General features: G+C 40.6%; 1 protein-coding gene across 19 annotated transcripts in view; it reads left to right on the forward strand.

The window, feature by feature from the left end:
- LOC125762841 (aryl hydrocarbon receptor nuclear translocator homolog) overlaps positions 1 to 17,108 on the forward strand; it is a 196,042-nt gene that overhangs the window by 58,874 nt on the left and 120,060 nt on the right. For 6 of the 19 annotated variants that reach the window (XM_049425381.1, XM_049425382.1, XM_049425386.1 and 3 more), the window contains exon 3: positions 603 to 664. The exons of the other annotated variants lie outside the window; for them this stretch is intronic. In XM_049425381.1, the coding sequence (XP_049281338.1) occupies positions 660 to 664 (5 nt within the window). In that variant the 5' untranslated portion in view covers positions 603 to 659. The remainder of the gene's footprint in view (positions 1 to 602; positions 665 to 17,108) is intronic. 19 annotated transcript variants of the gene reach the window in all.

Raw genomic sequence — 17,108 nt, forward strand, 5'->3', positions numbered from 1 at the left:
CGAAACAACAGCATGCCCGTAAGGCCTAGTATTCCATTTTCGCGTGGAAACTGCTCATGTCAAAAGGTCCTTCGTATACGCACCCACCTGAGCTGTTTTTGGACATCGGTAGGGTGTGGTTGTTTCTTCGAAAACCGTTTACATGTATGCCATGGGTGGGGAAGAACTCCATCCATTGCGCCTCGTTCATTGAGGGAGCATAGTCAAACGTTTGCTTACAACAAGTGGTCAATTATTACACGCGGAAGCGTAACATTCCTTGCGGAGTATGCTTCTTTAGCAGCTTGCGTGTCCCGTGTGGGAGGAAAGCCTGTTTCCTTATGCATGGTACTTTATCCCGCAAAAGGAAAGCGAGTTCTCGGTGCTCACAAAGGAAGTTTACGTCCTGAAGCTGTGATGGCTGGTCGTACATATTGGAATGAGAGCTTACTCCCCGATGCTTACTTAAGGAACTTAAAATGCTGAAGATGTGATAGCTGGCAATTGTTTCTTTATAAGATTTTGAAGAAAACAAAACAGAATTCTTGTTTAATTTCCATTACCATATCAATTCGCATTGCTTAATAACTCACAAATATTTGTTTCCTTTTTTTCGTTTACAGGTACGTTTAGGCACATTTATCCCAAGGCTTGAATTAAAACAAAAACACGGAGCAACAATGTGGTATGTTTTTTTCTTTATGATTTATTATCCTGGTTTGCTGTAGTGTGCAGTGTAGTTTATATATAGACATAACTTTCCTGAAACTTAGAAGTTGATGGATGCAGTCTTAAAATAACCTTATGCGTCTTCTACGGAATCATATGTCTTACCTGTATGTATATTTATATAAATACTTATCTATTCTCAGTACTTTTCTTGTGTTGTTTCTAATAATAATACACCCCAAAAATACGTACCAAATGGTAATAGTTGAATAAATAATGTGATGGAAAAAGTTCTATTTTACCGTTTACGGAAAGGCGTTCGTTGATTGGCGACATAATTTTCGGACAAAGCGATCCCATTGAATCCCAAAAATAACTTCCATTGCTAGTTTGTGTCTGCAGGTGAATAGTTCACGATGTAGTGAAGCCTAACAGAACGGTCTCGGTTTCGGTACGGGTAAGATAAAATTATCTTAGCAACAATGTTGCCAAACACACCGTCTCTCGTCCGTTAGACACACGTTGAAGCAGAACTAACGATTGCTTTGCCAGTCGATTAACTGCCATTTTAGTGACCCATGTGACTGTACTTAGTTCCGTGTCCGTAAGCGATACCACCCGGAGGTATATTATCGTTTCGTTTCCAGCAACTGGCAGTGTTAAAAATGAACATTGAATAAATAAACGTCACTTGCAGCAGCTGCTTTTGTCTCTCTGCCGTAAGCTTATCATCTCGGGGGCCTGTCCCGAGGTGGCTAATTTTATAACCAGCTTTTAGTGTGCACATTCTTTATACCTTCGGGTAGGTTACATTCCATAATTTTGTCACCAGTTCGAGAACTTGAGAGCTAGACGTAACTGGAAGTAGTGCGAAACTCTTATAGAGAGATAGCGGTGCAAGATCACGCTAGAGGGTATTATTTATTTTACTAACTGAATCAATAATTATTATTGCCCCCAAAAAGGTGTATTTGGTCTTCTTGGGATGAAGACCTGAACACGATTGTTCTTGTAAGAATTTATTCCATTGCTTAATGAAACTACTCAAACCCATTTTTCGAGCTGTTCTTGGTCGTGTCCTGTGTGCGGTGCTTAGAGAAAATGATATCTTGTTACATGTGTGGATAAGAGAAAAAGGGTGCATAAGGTAGGAGGATGTATTTAGTGGCAGCTGTGAGGAAATTTGTTGGTTCATTTGCGCAGCATAAAATGCCATCGCCAGTAAATGTAGCCGTATGTATGTATGGTGTCGGTGTGTTCAGTGTGTTTCAGTGATAGTAGGGTGGATGTTGTGCCGTTCCGTCTCTGACAGAAGGCATCCTGGTTTTAGCCGGTTCTTCGAACCTCTGTCCCCCCCACTGGAAGGGGAAGCAATGAAGAGTAATTATGTATGCATATGAGCCAAATTTGGCGAGAGGTTCGCAAATGAAGCCATTTAATATTCAAAATGTTCACGGACGGAGAAATAGTGCACGACGCTTTAGCGTACGTCTTCGGTGTTCTTCCTTCGTCGACGAAGACAATAACGCGATGCAGAGGAAGTGTGAGAATTTTCTTGATGTATGGTGATGATTTCGTTCCGGAAAGGGAAATGAAACTTCGTTTACCGAGCAAATGCAAAGGGTAGGAAATGTTCCTTATTATAGCTTGATTTTAAATTGAAAGGATAAATATTCACAGTACCGCAATTCGGCAGCACCACGGCGAGCGAGGAAGCTCGCTTATGCGTATGTAGTCAAATAATTAATCCTGCTCATTATCGTGGGAATTGTACGACATTCTTTGGTGTTTGGGTTTTTGGGATAGAGGTGAAAGACAAGTTTTAAACACGTTGATGTTTTTCAGTACAATATCTCATTTAGCTTTACTGAAGATGACAAACGATACTTACCTTTGGAGTTCTTTTGTTTCCATTTCATGTTTTTCTAAGGTGATTTATTGTATTATTTTGAATACTATCTTTTCTTATTCTGATAGGTTGTTTTTAAAAAAGAAACTTGTTTTCACAAATTTGGTTTTCTCTCACAAAAGTGTATCTCTAAAATTTGTGGAAGGAAAATAACTTCAAATATAGAATTGAAAATGGTTTTCTTAAGAAAGTATACACTTTTCAAAGTATGTGAAACAAATATTGGAATATGCTACTATTTTATGTCTAGAAAACCTCTCGTCCAGTACTACCGAATTGTATGAAGAATAGCTGTTGGGAATTATAAGACAATACTAATAAGCAAAACTTGTTATTCTTTCGAGTACTTATTTGAACTTTGTCAACAGTTTTATCCATTAGAATGGGGTTTTGGGATATAACTTCGTTATATCTTCTTATTGGTTGCGATTAAAAAATTGCCAGGTGTTCCTAAGACCTTCAAGAATACCAAGAAGCTTCAAGAACATATCTTCCTTCAAGTTATGATCTTTTTTAACCATAGCTAGTTTAGACGTTGGTTATAGTTGGCTTCATTTCCTCACAGTCAATTATATAATAAGAACAAATATTAACAATAAATTAAATTACTGCCGATTCATCAAGCTCAAATGTTTGTCCACATATTCTTGATGCGATTCAATTCACAATCACTTCGTCTCATTTTACACATTTGCACAAAAATGCGGAATATTGTGTACGGCTTCACTCTTCACCAATTTTGCTGGTCCGCACTCGAAGCATAAATTTTAACATAATTTGAATAATTTACATTCAACGCCTTCTCCAATATGAACCAATCCTTTACAGTAGCATTCTTCAACAACACTGAATATGCGCCAGACGCCACAGTACAGGAGCCTGCCGTGTAGTCAGATTACTTCGACGAATCGATTAACAACGTATCACATTCCAATCGAGAATTGAAGTTGGAAAGCGAAATGCGAATTAAACGAATGGCGCCAAACGCTACTTTTACATACATCCCTTCCCTTTACATTGCTTGTAAAGTTCTAATGTTTTGTTTTTCTTATAAATTTTTGTGTTAATAATAATAAAACACAACGTTTCAAAAAGACAACTCATATGCGGTTGGGATTTGTGGCGTTATCGAATTGAGTCACCATTCGCCTCGGTGACTACATGTTAGTATGTTGTTTTCCCTTTGCCTTTTGAAATTTGCACACCACGGAATGCTTGTTCCGTCGATAAGAGTGGGGAGCCGTTTGTTACTGGTAGCGGAATGCATGTCGATCGGTACAGATGATCCACCCAAAAACCTTGCTCACACAGCAAGAGCCGAACATCATCGTGTGCATTGTTTTTTTTCAGTATTTCGCTTTTTGGTGTTGTTTTTTTCTGGTACCCGTTGACCAAGGGAGCTGTTTTTTTTATTGAGAAACGCTAAGTGGATGGTTCCGTACGATTCGAGGATAGTTTATAGCGCTCGGCACGAAGCGACTAATCGCCGGTGAGTTTTCGATGCATGTTCCCGCTGTGCCAGTCATCCGTGTTTATGTACGTCAAATCTTGGTGCATTCATGCAGTTTCGCCTTCTGGCTTGCAATATGTGTGACCTTGTGCAATGTAATCACGATGGTTTCGTTCGTATACTTTAGCAATCTTTGGGACATTCGTGGGAGTCCATGGGAAGCAAGCATATATTTTTAATGTTTTTTAAGCTGTTGAAGTTTAATTATTTATCTCCAAAATGATACATACATTGGATTGATATTAACCAAAAATCTCGGTACCTGTCTGTGAACTTCCACCGAATGGCGGCACCCACTGAAAAAGATGGAAAAGAGCAGCAGCAATCGTAACTTTTGTCCAAACTTGAAGTTCGGCTTTCAGCGGAAACGACTGCACGCACGTGTGTTTGTGCAATCCCTTCTTCTCCCACGAAACAACATCCCTCCTAACTTCCCTTTCATAAATGGCGGCGATTCGAATGACACACAACAATGCATCCAGGGCGGCATGAATTGCAGCCGGTGGCCGGCCAACGTCATTCGGCTGCACAATACGGTGCAACGATTGCACGCAGGCATGCGAATGCAAATGCATATAGGTGAGTGTGTGCTTTATGGGAGTTCGACGCATGTACCACTATCAAGCGAGCGGAATAAGGAACAACAGTTCCACAGTTCCCATCCACGCACGTCCACACGCCTGCCATGATGTGCAATGCGCAAACAATGCAACGAAATTTATGGCCTCCCCCAAAAATTAAACCTTTTGCGATGGAAAGCGCGAACACAACTGTGCGAAAATGCAACATCGAAACGCACAGGAAACCAATTTGCTACAGGGCCCCCAAAAACATCCACGTACGGTTGCCGTACGCTGATGAAGACGAGAATTTAATTTACCCAATCACAAGTTATTGTAATTTTAATGCAAGTGATTCCGGGCACAGAAACTGGGCGTGCTTTTTCGGGTGCCATTGGGTTTTTTGGACGTAATGAGAGAAGGATGAGGAAGGGTGGCGAGAATTCGCATTTAATGTCCTTTTTTTTGGGAAAATAGCAAAATAGCGTTCCTCCCATGTGATACCTAATGTGGATTGTTGCAAGCATGTACTGTATGTGGATGCATTTTGGAAAACTAACTCCCGGAACTACCCCTCCCTTTTAGAGCACTTTCAACCTCTCATCAAACACTGGCCGAGAATTGAAACATCATGTCATTATTGGGATGTAAAATGGTGACCAATTTTGGGAAAGGCAATGAGTGTACGTCATCGCTGCAGGTTGCTGCACTTTGCGTGGTGGGTTGGCTGTCAGGACGCGGCAAGGTTTTGCCGTGCGCGTGCGACATACAACACCAATACCGCCGTTCGCAATTCGCCGGCGCCAGACCATACACACCCCGGGAAATGGAACGGTATTTATGCAGTAGCAGCAGCAGCAGCTCCCGATGGATTGTTATGCAAGTGCCTAAAATAATAAGGGATGATTATGTTGATTACTATTGTATGTAAAACCATTGGCTCCAATATGTACATATGTGGCGAGTGGGATTGGACACAACCAGGGGGCAGGGGGATCCCGTGGAAACGAGTGACGGTGTACACGAGCTCAACCGTTGTCCGGCACAAGATTGATGTCACGTAACGGGAACGACACCCCGTATTTGTGGTGCATGTAAACGTATGCTTGCACACCACTTGTCCGCAATTAGTTTTATGGGTTCGCTTCCTTATCGCTGCCATACTACTGCTGTATATCGGCCGCACAGTGAAGTGCAGTGAAATATTGGAAGATTCTTTTTTTAACTTCTCTTCGAAATAGATTTGTTTATTCTGGAATGTATTTCATTTTTGAAAACTTAAAACTTTCATGGAAACTTAAATAAATAAAATTTTGCATTTTTTAATTTTTTTTACATCTCGAACTAATTTTTGCAACACACTGTACACTCATTGGAAAGTAATGCCGATGGTGCAAAAGCAACAATAAACCTTTAATAATAATAATGAGGTACGCAAATCGGGTGACTTCAACGATCACTCTCACTTGATGATCGTCTGAACGTCGCCATTATCATTGCTCTTTTTCCCTTTTCAAGAAGAAAGGGAAAGATTAATAATAAGTTTCCCCACAAAGTCCTTGCTAGAGTCGGTTGGACCAGATACCGTTAAAATAATACACAGAAGAGAAGATAAACATATTTTGCAAAGTTTTTAGGGTTAGTAAAAATAAATGAAGTGGAAAATTTGGGACTGATTAATGTTTCCCCGCAAAAACGGGGATGATCGTGTACTAATAACAAACAGAGCAACAAGAGCACACACATTTCAACGATATGTATGTGATATTGTATGTGTTACTTCCGGCAAGGATATGAAATGGCACTGCGTGAAAAGGATAATGTTTAACGGGGTGGGAAGTATTTGCAAAACCACCGTTACCTGCAGTGAATGCAAATGTCTATTTATTCGGGGTGCAGTTCCGCTGAACAGCGATACTGTACGATGCAGTTACGCTACATTGTGGCTGTGTGGTTTCGTTGTTTTGTATGTGTTTAATAACACATAGACGCGCGCCGCACACACACAACACATCTATACTGCGTGCACCGAGGAGTTGAATATGTAAATGAGTGGGATATTCAATTATTGGATTTCTATGTAAATATTTCAATTTGGAATAATTATTATATGCAAATTAGGCAGGACATACATAGGCTGCTGTTGCGACGCGTATGCTCTGGTGTATTTAACATGCCCCTTCCGCAAAAACCTCCTGGTACCGATCTTTCGTCAAACAAAACATCCCCCAGCGGCCGATAGTCGGCATTGAGAAGGATTGTGGAGCGAAAAAAAAAAAAGATTATAAATTCCCCTCCACAGGAGAGTGAAGCTGCCGTTTTGTATCGCTTTTTTTCTTGCAATTGGCGATTTAGTTTTTCACTAAAGTCCCTACAGGGAAAAGGGTTTTTGAAATTTTCATAAAAAATACAGTCAGGTGACATATGGCCCCAACCTAACCATTAGTGGTTGCGGGCGCAATCGCGATATCAAAATTGCATTACACCTATGTACATACATCACCTACGGTACTCTTGGATATGCGTTCAGAAATTGTGCGATGAAGTAGAACTGGACGCAGGTTTGCATGAAATGGCAAGTTGGAAAGGGGAAACAGTGTCAGGTGAATTCTAAATTTGATGAGCCACAACAATAACATGCAAATCAAATTATCGACCGCAATCAACTGCGCTGTTACAGCTAGCAATAAACCTCGTTTATCTGAGCACTATTGCTGACGACCTGCTCCTCCGGCAAATGTGTGTCCCCTACATTTATGTGTTAGGTCGGATAGACACATGTGAGTGGATTTGAAATTTTTATTACCTTCTCACTTCTCAAATCGGTAGGTACACACAACACGGGTTAGGTTTTGGGCGGAGTAGTTAGTTGACATTTTAGTGCGAGAAATATGAAAGTTACTTCGCTTAGACATTGGGAGAAAATCCTTTCCCAAGTTTGGGACATTAGTGGAAAAAAGTAAGGAGTGTGTACGAAGTAATATGGATATGTTTTGGAGTTCTTCTTTTTATTACTCACGAATTATTTTTAGACTAAAATTCTTTCCTTTATGTCCACACAGTTTTCGGGGACGGGTTCCAAACGAAAATCGAAACATGGGAAAGTACTGGTTTTTAATGACACTACACCGCGTATGGTTTGGACCAACAACAGCAACAACAAAAAATCAAATCATCCCATACAGACGAATATCCCACGCCCCGCAAACAGTACTAGCGGAGGATTCGGTTTCGGTTTCGGGGATTGCTATGAAAATTAACAGTCGTGACTAATCATCGACGCATTTTTATTGACGTTTGCTGGTGTGCTGGTGCGCTTGCTGTGCCATTGACGAGGGCGGATGTGGTGGGTAATGCCGGTCGCACATTTAGCGGCACTGTGTGGACCCGGGCATTGGATCCGTGTTTGGTACGGCGGTGTATGAACTTCACTTCAATATGTTGCTCGATGGTTACTCGACTGCTCCCGCTCATGTACACTCAGTGTGTCCTCCTTTCTGGAAGTCCCCCCAATTTCTTTGGTAGGGAAATTACGCGACGCTCTGTGTGTGTGTGTGTATACCATCCAAAACCATCAATGCTCGGAAACTCATGAATAACCATGATTCATCCAAATGGGCACCCGAAAGCTCGTACCGAGTCGGAATACTAATTCCTACCGTTGAAGGTAACGTCAAGTAACGCTTCACGATCCTGATTTTGGACGCGCCGCGGTAAGGTCCTAACGTGGCGCACCCGTCTTCTTAACCCTCACGGTTAAAAAAAAATCAGTTCCACTACATATTCTCCATTTTGTGGTCTAACTGTGGAAGGGCATGTAAAAACCTGTACGGTACTGCTTCACAGTGTCATCTCTGGATACACTCGGAAATATACAGAGTTTGTCAAAAAAGTGGAAATAGAAAAGTAGAAAGATGATATTTTTTAGAATTGTAAAATTTAAATCTGTAAATACAAGTTGAAGAATATGTTTGATATATTAGTTCGATATGAAAAGTAACAGAGCTGTAAAGCTGCAAGGAATTTGTTCATCCACCAAAAATAATGTACGAACCGGAAGCACTGGACAAACCGGAACATCAATTATTTCATCAATTGGTGAGCGAAATTGGGTGAACGTGTTTGTAAATAAATCGATCCTTCCTTCAGTAGAGTACGAATGTAACGTACGATGGCCGCAGGTCTGCAGGTTTGTCCAGAAGAAAGGATGTCCCAATAAAATTGGCCGGTCATCTGCGTGTGTCTGTTTTTTTCACAATAGACAACATTAGCTTGACTTGTGCTCCCGATCGTGGACACATTTGCACAGAACTTTGCTGCAACGTGTTTGGGACTCCTACCAGGAATTGTACTTCTCGCGTTCGAACTGAAATGGGACCAGGTACCTGTGTCAAAACTCCATTTAAGGACCAAATGTCACTAATCGGTAGGGTAGTGGAAGCCACTCCTGTCTACCGCCACCACCTGTCGGTGAGTTCTCATCAGAGATACTGGTACGCAGGCAGCACCATCACACCGTGCCCTCCAAAAAGGGCAACCGTTTTCTAGCTTTATTTCTCGAATCATTTGAATTTCAAATACCAAATTGTAAAATGCCTTCACAGCAAACGCAACCAGAGGGTGTAGTGCGTGATTTAAGCGAAAGAAGCGTCTCCGGGTGGTTGAGGTTTGCACTTCTCCTCGCAACCCACCTTTGGATGGATAGAGAAATCCCGGGATGAGTAGCAGCAACAAATGGAAATAAAAAAGTATAGGAGGAAAAAAATACAAAAAAACGAGAGACAGAGACAGACAAAAAAAAATGTTGGGTTTTTTTTATTGCCAATATGTGACATGCATAAGCAAGTGCACTTTTTGCCGGCTTAAAAGTGGCTACATTTTCATTACGCTTTTTAGTAAAACGGCGCGCCGGACCGTTTTTGGGGTTGCTGCTGGAACCGCCCCCGGTGAAGGCGCTTTTTGATGTATGTGTGCCGGACGAAAGAATGCTGTGCAAGGGGAAGTGATTTTTACGTATGTTTGATGTGCTGAAGTGGTTGAAATGTTTTTGCTGGGGCACCATTTTTTTGTTTTTAATGCTGTTCGAATTTTCAATGACCAGAAAGAAATTTAGGACAGTAAATATGGTGCGTTGATTGAAACTGCTCTTTGATTGCCTTCTTCCTAGTTCGATGTTTTGTTTTATAAGGAAATATTTTCCAATCTCCGCGGAAACTTTTTTTTATTTTTGATTTTGAAGATACGCCATCACTTTTAACACCAGAACTATCAAGCGTTTCAAGCGTTTTTCGTTCTTGGTTAATTTTTAAACAATTTCGAAGAGTTGGAGTATATTTGATTGTTTATTGGAGATCATACGGTCGAATATATATGTAAAATTCATGTTCTTATCACTTTATGATCGTTTAACTCCAAAAAACAATGTGTTAAAAATGAAGCGTTCCGTTGAAGCGAATGTAAAATATGAAAAAAATGCCATAAAAGGACAAACAATTTAAAATTGATTGGAATATAATGAGATATGTTTTCCATTGTTCGTATCTGGTCAATAAAATAATCAACCAAAGCGCGTATTACATGTGGACGACAAGATGTTAAGATGTGAGTACACACAAAGGCTTTAATTTCACTGAACGAATCAGACAACAAAAACTAAATCCATAATAACACTTGTCGTTCAGCTGTTGGTTAGCCGAAACATTTTACGATGTTGATTTACGAGCTCGAAGCAGCTCCGGAGTCCGGAGTGCCAGGTCGTACGGGAAGCCAATGTTAAAGATATCTAAAAATCCAAAACCCGCACAACAAACTGTTACTAGTTATACTTAAGCTTATGAATGAGTATCCAGCGTTAACCTTTTTTTTCCCCCTCTCATTTACACGCACCAACGCGCGGAACCAACGATCGAAGTGGCGCGAACCCATAAACGGAAACCCTGGGCTTCCCTATCGCGCGTAGGCGGACATTAAATGTTGTGTTGGTTTATTTTAGCTTGTTTCAGGCGTTTTTTTTTTGGTCTCTCTGTTCGCATTTTCCAAACTCACTTCCAGCGCGAACGAAACCCTTCTCCTGCCGGGGGGGGGGGCTGGAGATTCGGTCGGAATCTGGTACACTCTTATCCGAGCATGAAGTGTTTGTGGTGTTTTATGGGCTCTTTGTTTTATTTTTCGGTATGCAACCGATTTGTTTGCGGCGTGCAAGATGTCAATGGGGGGATTTTTTTTCGTTTTTCGGGACGCTTTCTTTGTTTTATTTTCGTTTCATTTCAATTGTGACCTCACTGTTTCTTTTCGGGACATTTTTTGGAATGGATACGGGGTAGTTTTTGGAGTGTTAATCCCCCTACCTTTTTCTCAACCCGTCGACTACCGTTTTTTTTGTGTGCCATGATGATCATCATGATGAGTGTATCGATTTAAGTATTCTGTCAACGTTCGCCACTGTATACGCGTCGCGCAACGGCGGCCGTATCATTGGACGGTGATCTTTATGCTCCCGTCCAGGCTTTCTCCGCGTTATTTGGGCATTTACCTACTTGTGGTACGATTGATCAGATCATTAAAGTACAGCCACAGTCATTCGTCGATCGTCGGTGTGTTGTTGACTGCGCAAGTGAAGTCTACCTTGATCTATTCAAATTCTTCCTACTATCCTATTCCATCAAATGGTTAGTGAGAAGCTTTAACTTCGAATGGAGCAAGAATTTTAATGAGCTTAGTGTCTATTTCAGATGCCTAAAGCCAAAGGGAATATAGTGCGTATGGAATGTTGTTTTCTTGCTATCGTCTATCTTCAAAGTCAACATCATATTTGGTATTTAAATCAAGAATCCAAAAAGGAAAAAGAATTCCGTCAGGAAATCGTTCCCTTTAAGACAAATTCTAATTTCTTAAATTCCATATCTTCATAAAACTATTCACGGTAGCAACCAATTATCCATGGGTGATAATATTCTATCCTTGTCATTAAATTAAATCTTGCATATCAAATTCCTACGGGTGCAATTTACTGCTTGTCCTCATACCTTACTACGGTACCACGGTACAGATCCACTTCTAATGAAACAATCAACTAATTTCACATTCATTAGCTTGCCTTTCAACACTGCACGAGCTAAGCAACTATTGCTATTTCGGCTTTTTCATCGTCGTCCTTTCAATGTCGCAATAGCAAACCCGCCGCTTCCTTTCCCGGGCAGCAGGGATATGTATTTAGCATAACTTTCTCCTTCGTCCTTTATTTCGTCCGCAAATAACCCCCTTCTGTTGGAAGGAGTTCCCTCTATGCTAAGGGATGCTTTTCCCACAATCGTTTCTTAATCTTGCCCACTGTACAGTGAGCCTCGAATGTGGGCGCAAAACCGAGTGACGCAGCCACCCTCATTGCTGAAATCATCTGGTAAACGTAAAGTTTATCGTAATAGGAAATATATTCAATTACAAATTGAAGCTAATTTCATTTAGCCATTTCAAAGGACCTCATACACACCATCCCTCCCGTTCTTTGGTAAGCATAACTTCTCCCCAGTGCACAGCGTTTTGGAGCGAATAGAATAATTTGGTTTGCCACAGAATTTGGTTTGACGAGACTCTTTGGTTCCCGGTGTTTGTTGTGGCGGTCCATTTTTCGGGTCGGGTCGGCCCGTAATCGGATCGGAAATTTAAAACCTTATCCAAATTTGGGCTACCTCGTTGTTGCACCGCGTATTGCCGGTGTTTGTGTGTGTTCGGCCCTTCGGGTGTGGAAAGGGGAAATTAACATCCAGTGTGTACCGCAACTATCGTTGGGGTGTCGTTTGCGATAAAATTCAAATCGAGTGGCTGGAAATATTTGCCTTTCCACCCTTTTTTATTGGACGTCAGAAACAATTCCTGGCCAGCACCAATGTTTCTTGTGGTATTTGTGCCTGGGAGGGTAAATTCAGTGATTGTTGCGAGGGTGAAATAGTTCTTTGCAAAACTGGACCTGTACTGGACCAATGGGACGGTATTCGATTCCTGTTTTGATATGACCATATCCAATTTTGTCACTTTATTCGATAAGAAAACGAACAAGCATTTTATATCGTTTTTGTGCAATTGGATTTGGTGATACTTTTACTGATCACTAAAATTGAAACATCACCCGGTGGAATACATACAATGGTATGATAGTTTGATCCCTTAAATCTAGTGTAGATTTATATCGACTTTCTCCAAAAAGTTCACATTCGTATCTATGGACGCATTCGTTTGCTTCTCCTTTTAATCTACATAATAACGTCATTGGATACCGTCAATGCTTGAAAATCATTGGATATCGTCAATTCTTATGAAAGAGATGTGTCCTAATGAAGATCTGTTGCAATTACAGGTCTCGTAGAAGAAATAATACTGAAAAAATTATTATTGCTTAAGTGTCCATTGTCCAGTGTCCAATATTCTCATATCATTTCTTTGAAAAGGACGTCTAATTGTCATAAAGGTATCCAAGATGTATATGTCACAATTGATTATTAAGAGATCTCATTACCAAGCAGACCTAGATCTTGAAAGTAGTGTCTAGAGAGCTCAGGTATTGAAGATATAGACGTAATCTGAGGTATTTTCCAAGATGTCTTCAGTTTGTCTTAATTCCCTCACAGAGTTGTCTGGGAGTAAACCCTTTTTCCATAAACGAAAGCGTTACAGAAATAAAGAAGAAATAACCGATGTAAAACAACCAATTGCAGAGAACCTCCAAGTACCAAAGTACCATTTTTCATGGTTAATTAAACGTGTTGAGTTTGCTGGATCGAAATGAATATTAACCTGTTCAAATGAAAGATTACAACGTAAGAACGTTTGTTAAGCACAATTGTATACGATTTCCGGCACAACGAGTTAGTTACGCATATTTTTTTTTATAAGCCAAGGTACATTTTCATCCCCCTCCCCAAGGTTCAGTTCCGTGAGTCCAAGTGGCGTTGGCTTTTCCGAATCGAACTAATTTAATACCTTCGACGCGCCAATACACCTTGAAAAGGAAATCTCGCAACGCACAATCGGTTGGTGTCGCATATCAATTAAGCAATCTCAAGCCGGACTTTGGGTTAATAAAACGGAACAATCACGACCGAGTGTGGGATTCGTTTGTTTGTTTCGTTGAAATAAACTGGTGTACTTTATTGGTTTCGCTGTTATCGCGACATTTTTTCTCTGGTAAACTATTTCAGCTTGTTGCTTCGCCGGTACTTCGACAAAGGTTGAAGCTCATGAATATGGATATGCAGCAGCTAGGCAATGGTGGTCAACCGAAAAAAAAAAAACAAAAATTACCCGGTTTCCCCATGAAACGCGAAAGAGTTGGTAGATTTTGATTAATAAATATTGTTTTGTAATAATTAATTAACCTGACAGTAACAGTGGTTCATTGAGCTTTGATGCATATTTAATTGTTTTTATTGTAATAAAAAAAAACACGAAAACCAAACGTCAAAGCTCCCTTTTATTTACGTTATGGATCATATCCGGTATAGTGTGTGGTGTGATGATTAAAATTAGCGCAACTTTTTAGCGCAAAGGTTACGCTACTTTCACTGTAAATTCACCCCCATCATCATCATCATTATCATCGTGATCGTCACCGTGATTATTCGCTTAAATCGAATCACCCTTTTCGCAACAACATGACACTATGTTATGAAACAGGGCAAAAAAAAAGACACAGAGACAGCTTTCAAAAGTGATGCATTGTAAAATAAAATAAAAAAAAACACACACGATTAAATGGTGACCATTTTAATTGCAATGCAAAAGGGAAATCTACATTAAATTATGGTTCCCTTCTGTAAGCAAAACATAAAGGTAAACACAAAACAGAACACTAGACTAGGTAAAGGTGAGTAATCGCTAGCAGAAAATATTTCTGTGACTTCTTTTGTTTTTTTTATCGTTGTTTTGTTTCCCTCCAACATATTGCATATGCAAAAAGAAAATAAAAAAATAAACAGCAACATAAAAGTGAGTGGAACCGGCTTCGTAAGCCATCAGTCACCGGTACTACTACTGGTCGGATGCTCAAACGAAATGGGGGGAACGAATTTAATCATTCTTTTTGCGCCGGCTAAAGTTAAACGTTTGTTTACCCTTCGCGAAGAAACCGCCGCATCACCCGTGTCTCTATGCGTCCGTCATAATGCAGATCGTAATGGAGAAGTAACCCCTTTTTTGTTCTCTGGGGCTGCTCCGTATCCAACCGGGTGTTCATACCAAAGCCGGAAGGGGGCACCCTTTTAGAATCATCATTGTGCGTATCTCACACCTCGTTCCGTTCGGTGACTTTTACTTTTACGTCCGCCAGTGGGGAAAGAACGGATCCATTTCTGGAAGGAAATGAAGAAAAAAAAGCATGTTTATATTTTTTTTTGCATATACACATCATTATAAACATTGCTGGTTGCGAAGCCTACCCAAATGCTTACACCAACACCCCTACCTCGGTTTCTTGCACATCTCGCCTCTAGGCCCTAGGTTGATCATTAATTTCTGTGTCTGTGCGTACGGTGAAAGCACAGTCCAGGGGCCCAGGTGGAAGTAGTAATTATAACCAATTAAACTCTTGTTTGCAATTTTGTGTATCAATGTAGGAAGAAAAAACACACATACAGAAGTGGCACAATACAACAGATAAATAATAGTTGAGGTGAATAAGCTTTTTTTAAGGTGTTGCAAGTTTGTGTTCTTGGGGCCTTTTTGGGAGGACAATCTGTGTTAGAATTGTTATGATTTCTTTTCGAAAACTTCACAAAGGTTAGAATGTGTCAAAAATGTTGATATCATTGTCCTTCAAAAGAACCCAAAATGTGGCGCTAAACAATGAAACACAAAACTTGGGATGGTTTTGTGACGTATTGCAATTCTTCATTTGCACAAATAAAACACCCGTTTCTCGCTATTCACAATAATGAACACTTTTGTTTTCCCCTCATTGTTTTTTTTTCTTCTTTGGCTGCCTTACATTTTATGCTCAATGTTGCCGGAGGCGTCCGTTACATTTTTTGTGGACTTGTTTTAACTTTATTTTTGGGGTATTCGCGGGTTTTCGAGTTGCTGTCGCTTTGGGCAAACTTTGGATGAAACAGCACAAGACCAGAAGTCATCCTCTTTATGAACCTCCTCTTTATGAAAGGGTTTTCTTTGCCAGCAGCGTGGAATGCTACAATTTGGAGGATTTTCTATTCCCTACCGAGTTCGTTCACTAATGAGTGGAAAAAATGGGGGAAAATTCCGTCCATCACAACAGGAACATTCCACTATTGTTACATTGTTGTACGGATCGGCATCCTTTCGCATCATCACCAGTAATCGGTAGTAATTAATTTTATTTCCTTTGCCCTCTGTGCGCTGTAACGCAAACGCAGTGACAAGTGCAATGCGCCCAATGTGACAATTATATTACGGTTAATTGAAACTCTTATGGAGAACAGAATTATCACAATGGCAGTGAGAGTTTTGGAATAAAATTTATTTCAAAAATGTTCGTTCCAAGTTATCCCCTTTAGCACCTTTTGCAAGATTTTATGCTTAATGGAAGAGATCGGTCAAAACAGACAGTTTGCACCCTTGTAGCAGAGCGTTGTCATATGGCGGGTGACGTGATGGATGAGGTACGACTTAAACGGAAAATATGAAATGCAACATAAAAAACGGAACACGGAGGAAAACATTTCCCTTCCCAGTGTTCGGTTGTGCCGCGTTTCCATCGGGAAACGGCAACATAATGAGGATAATGATAATGAGTCGCGCGTAACCACACGCCGCGCCCCACATGTGGATATATTCTCGTGCCAAACAAACCCTACAAACTGGTGTAAGACGAAGCTGTTACACCAACCCCGTGGCAGGCTCATGGTGAAGGAATGCATTACGTGCATGCGTCAAGTTTTCAAGGTGTTGCAAGCTTATGATACATTGTAATGGACGGTTTTTTTTACGGTTCCCTTCTTAACAGTTTTTTTTGTGCGAGTTGTAACGCACATTTCTTGCCGATTTGCCGGCGGCTAAATGAAACATAATTCTAGTGAAAGCATCTCACACTCATGTAGGAAGAGTGCGAGAAACCAAGCAAAAAAAAACAACACTAATCACACTAGACTCCAATAGCCGCCGAGTTTGATTGCTTTGCGCAATTAACTGCAAAGTAAACAGCCATTTTCCTGTTTCACCCTCGCGCATTCCTGCTTACCTTTCTGTCACCCGTGGCGTTGATAAATGGTTCAATAATTAATTTTTATTTAAATACAACCAGCAGCCCCACTACCTTCCATGCCTCTTTCGCGCTCTGTACCACCATTTTTTTTTTGGCAGCTCATAATCGGCTGACATCGGGTGTAAGGCAATTGAGACCATGATTAATGAAGAAGGTGATGCCTGCTATAAAGATGCTGCTTTGTATGCGTTGCGATAGGGAGGATTCTCCTTCCTTTTTTTTTGTTGCTCGTTTTGTTCAATCGATCAAAAA

The sequence above is a fragment of the Anopheles funestus genome, chromosome 2RL (assembly GCF_943734845.2).
Source record: "Anopheles funestus chromosome 2RL, idAnoFuneDA-416_04, whole genome shotgun sequence".
Lineage (NCBI taxonomy): Eukaryota > Metazoa > Arthropoda > Insecta > Diptera > Culicidae > Anopheles > Anopheles funestus.